Source organism: Sinohyriopsis cumingii, chromosome 11, assembly GCF_028554795.1.
Source record: "Sinohyriopsis cumingii isolate HCF-2022 chromosome 11, ASM2855479v2, whole genome shotgun sequence".
In the NCBI taxonomy this organism is placed as follows: domain Eukaryota; kingdom Metazoa; phylum Mollusca; class Bivalvia; order Unionida; family Unionidae; genus Sinohyriopsis; species Sinohyriopsis cumingii.
In genome coordinates this window covers 17,964,910-17,969,485 of record NC_142971.1, presented here as the reverse complement: position 1 = coordinate 17,969,485, position 4,576 = coordinate 17,964,910, and the positions used below count along the sequence as shown (strand labels likewise).

Sequence of the window (4,576 nt, the reverse complement as noted above, 5' to 3'; positions counted from 1 at the left end):
GTTAACAAAGGTAAAAATATCAAAGACGATAAAGAAAAAAATCTTTATATTGAAACACAGTGATGCGCACTGCGTAGCCATATTAGGTCAATGACATTTATCCAACGACTTCGTCTGGTCTGAAAGAAAAAAGAAGTAGGTTTGAATAATGCATAATTCCATTTAATTGTTATAATTGTCATCGATCAATTATTTATTGAGATAGGAACATTGCCTATTAACCATATAATAGAAGCTGAAGGTATTTAATTTAATAGTTGATGATAATCAAAATCCATGCAAAACAAAATTCCCCGAAATACAGAAGTAATCATTTAATTGATATAAAAATACTTATTGTATCATTGAAAAATAGTTCTTAAAAAAAACAATTGAACAACTACGATATCCGTTGTACATCCGTTAGTTTGAATTATATGTGTGTCTAATAGTGACAACGTAAAATGATTGTTTTAAATCCAAACATTTATTGAAGATCGTCATTCGGATTTGACAGTCATATATTAGATCACTAAGCTTTGATCAGAACCTTCAAGAAGCATATACATTTAATGGTGAATACATTATAACTCCATGATTCTGATTATTCTCACTGCTACGTTGCGGCATTGGCTTTATCTTGATTGCTTGCGCTGAGTCTTTCGTAATTTCAAAGATTCACATTTCAAACAAAACTTATGATCTGTGCCAGCTATAGCCATAATATTATCGACATTGTGAAGATTTTCCATTGCATCTTCTTCCTTGCACTTCTCCAATTTTGTTCAGTGAGAACAAAATGCAGTGTAATTATATTTACAATGTTTTTTTTTAAATATTATTTTTTATCTCAATGTCACAAATGAATATGTTTTACTACCTTGCACAGAAAAGTCAAACACACACACATGTTGTATAATTTACTAGTGGTAGGATAGCTGTTGGATAACTTCACAAAACTTACTTTTTCAAATCTCATTTCTGGACCACAAACATCTTAATTTTTAAAACTATTTAAGGCCACATCTCCACTAACTAATATATACGTTATACAGTTTAATTTTCCAACATCCAAAATCACTTTAAAAAGTTAAATGAAATTAGAGTGTAAAACATGGGCAACGAAATAATGAGCTTTACATTTTTGTAAAATTGAGAAGCACGTCACATTATTTCAGTTTGGTAACTCAGTTGAACGCTTCATTTAGCAAAGATATTGTATACATATTTACTGACAATTACTACACCGAAAGCAAATATTCTGCATAAAACCAGTTAAATATGTTGACAACTACCCTTTAAGATTCCATTGCTATGACTGTTTAACAGGTAAAAGCACGGTGTAAAATTAACTTTTTGCAAGATAAAATGAACTGGGTGATACGGATGGCAACAGCTGGCTGTGGAATATCTCATCTAACATATAAAAGTGTACATGATTTAGTAACAACGACCTCGCGTCAACCCTGTGATGTGAAAAATTCCGTGGAATACCTTTACCTGATGAACAAATGTTTTAATTCAAATAGCGATAAGATTGGTCAAATACAGTTTAGCATAATTTCGAATAGCTTTTGCATTCTTCCTAATAATGAGTGAATATACCTCAAGGGGAAAATAAATGTGTAATTAATAGCGTAAAAACAATTATTAGACTATATTGTAGAGAAATTACATGGTATAAAAGTAAAAAGATTGCACAACAAAATGATGTGTACTAATTATAAATTATGTACGATCATACGTTTGTAGAAGAAACAAAACAAGTGGGACTTACTCCATTCTGCAGAATAACAACATATTCATAAATGTAGGTATTATAGTAATTAAATCAAAACATAAAGTAATATGGCATCTGTTTTTAGGTGTCAGGTTAAAAAGAACATATATAATCTGTTTCAATTGTTCAAGATTCAAGAAAACATCATTTAAGCAATTAAATTTAGGAGAAACAGACTATCACAACACCATTTTAAAAATAGATTTCGTATATAAATATTAAATTATAATATAGTATTTGTTGAAATATTTTATTTGTAGTATCTAGTGATATTGTTGTGATATCGGGTAGCATTGCTCATCATCCAAAATTTGAACAAGTTCTTAGACAGAATTTAGCTAGGATTGCACACAGATACAGAAATAAAAAGGATGAAGTTGTATAATTCCAGCAGAGTTAAGAAGTCTGAAGTAATTCGTGAAATAATAGACAATCAAATGAAAAAAGAAAATATAAGTTAAAATTTCGTAAATAAGAATGATAGTGTACTTGAAGTTGCAAAGAATTAAAGATATCAATAATAATAATAATAATAATAATAATAATAAATGCATATATATTGGTTTTGGATTTTTTGCAAGAACTGGTTTAATTTTCTCTCTTTCTTTTAGAAACAAATACATTAGGACTTTCTAATATTTTGGTTCCTCTGTCTACATTTCTTATCAAAGCTGCAAGAAAAAAGCCAACTAATGCAACAGTAAGAAAACTATATTATCGGCTAATAAAAAGACGCTTTTTAGCTGTATTCAAAACCATCTCATTACGTTACAATAAGTCCAGTGAAATTATTCATTTGGGTCAGGAGGAACATAGCGTGGGGAACAAAATTGGAACAGGTGTAATAGGGGTACTTGTAGTTGAGAAGGAGCAGAAGCACATGGAACTGATCTGGGATCAGGTTTAGTTAGAGTCATAGTCATTGTAATCCTATCGGCAATGATAAGGTGTTTATTCGATAATCATAAAATTCCTTATTTTCACACAGATGTCAATCATTTATGCGATCAAATTAAACAAATTATGAAGTTCGCACTAGAAAAATGAAATTTTTACAATCCTGTTTATTATCATAGTTTAAAACCAATGTCGTATGTAGAATAATGCTCATAACATAGTACAAGTATTATTCCAACTCCTATCTTCACCTTACGATTCCTTACCTATCTTTGTGTGCATTAAACTATTCGGAATCAACTAGGAACTAATTATGGTTTCTCATTTTATTTATTTTTAATAGTGATTTGTCATGTGTATATACCTACATGCATTGCTTTAAGAGTAAAATTTGATACTGGATAATACAGTTCCTAAGGCGTATAAAATAAATGTCACTTAGTTTTTTTTATTGATAATAGATAAATATTTCTTAAACCTTCATATGTTTGTTAACTAAAATAGTTGAAAATAATAAAATATTTGTTTCCTATACTCGGATTTTGAAATACATGTTGCTTTTTTAGTGGCTCAGGTCTGTTTGTTTTAAAACTCAAATGTTTATGGCTTGTAAATATTTTTTAAACTTAAGATGGTTGGGGGAATGAAATGGTGTTTGAAAACAAGATGATTTTTGCGAGTTAACCGACAACTATTCTACTAATTGTACCGGATTTTAAACCTGACAGTATCGTTGACGACGGCTCATGGACGGTAAAGGAACGGACATGATGACATGTAAATTCACGACTCTTTTGAAAAATGATGCAAGTTTACGTTGAGTATCCGAACTGTAGAAGCCATATTAATTATGTGTTACAGACATCACGACTAACCCGTGTACTGGTTCCTTCTCGCATATATAATGTACAGTACGCGAACATTGTTCGTCGACCCATAATCCGCTGTTGTACATACACACGCAGTTCTCATTCTCATATCCATTGTTTGGATCACCGGGAAGCCAATTAGTGTAAGAAGGCGATGAAAGCTTGATATTGCTATTGGCCCAAACAAACTCTCCCTCTATGAGAATGTCTGTCGCACCAATCCATGTCTCACCTAGGTGATAAACAAGAAACAACCAATAGCAAAAGAAAAATGATGTTATATCATGATTTCTAACAACTATCGAAATATTTTTCATGAGAGGCGGAGTTTGCAGAATAATGGTTCAGTTTTGTCACCAATATCTTCCGCAAGGGGGAATAGCTTCCTTGAATTCACCACATCTTTTACTTAGCTTGAGTTCATTATTATAATCACACACATCTCGACATCTCTTATAATATATTTCCCGTAGATAAACAACATGCTAAACTTAATCAATTTCCAAACAGTTTATTACTCTCGTCGAGAAATGAATATATCAATGGCAACTAGGGATCAAGACTGGATCAATTTAACTAAAAGTAAAACATGAATATCGAATGGAGCTTAGAAGACACATATCAAAATTGTGATAGGTGTTTTCGTTCAAATAGCAACAATATAGTGAATTATTGACTATCATCTCACTGTATTCATGCTGTTCTCGGTTGATTCACTGTCTGAGCTGTGAAGCAAACAAAAACAACATGGAAGAAAAGATGCTCAACGAAATAGTTTAGATGACAGTGACAAACCTTGAACATTATGTATTTGGCCAGCAACATCAATATACACATGAGGTTATCCACACACTTGCAAAGTTTGAAATAGTTCAATTTGTTTGAGTGGCTTATTGCCAACGGTCATTAATAGTATATTCAAAATCATCCACTAATAAATTATAAGTAATCACTCGCACCTGCCCATTATGTGATCTACTGGTCATGGACATGAAAGTATGACCACACTTTTACATTGTAATTATAACTGTTTCCTTAGTTGTACGAGAAC

General features: G+C 31.3%; 1 protein-coding gene across 3 annotated transcripts in view; it reads right to left on the bottom strand.

The window, feature by feature from the left end:
* LOC149787684 (low affinity immunoglobulin epsilon Fc receptor-like) overlaps positions 1-4,576 on the bottom strand; it is a 38,556-nt gene continuing 33,980 nt past the window's right edge. For all 3 annotated transcript variants that reach the window (XM_089975636.1, XM_089975635.1, XM_089975637.1), the window contains 2 exons: positions 3,532-3,757; positions 1-119 (listed from right to left, as the gene is read on the bottom strand). In XM_089975636.1, the coding sequence (XP_089831762.1) occupies positions 98-119; positions 3,532-3,757 (248 nt within the window). In that variant the 3' untranslated portion in view covers positions 1-97. The remainder of the gene's footprint in view (positions 120-3,531; positions 3,758-4,576) is intronic.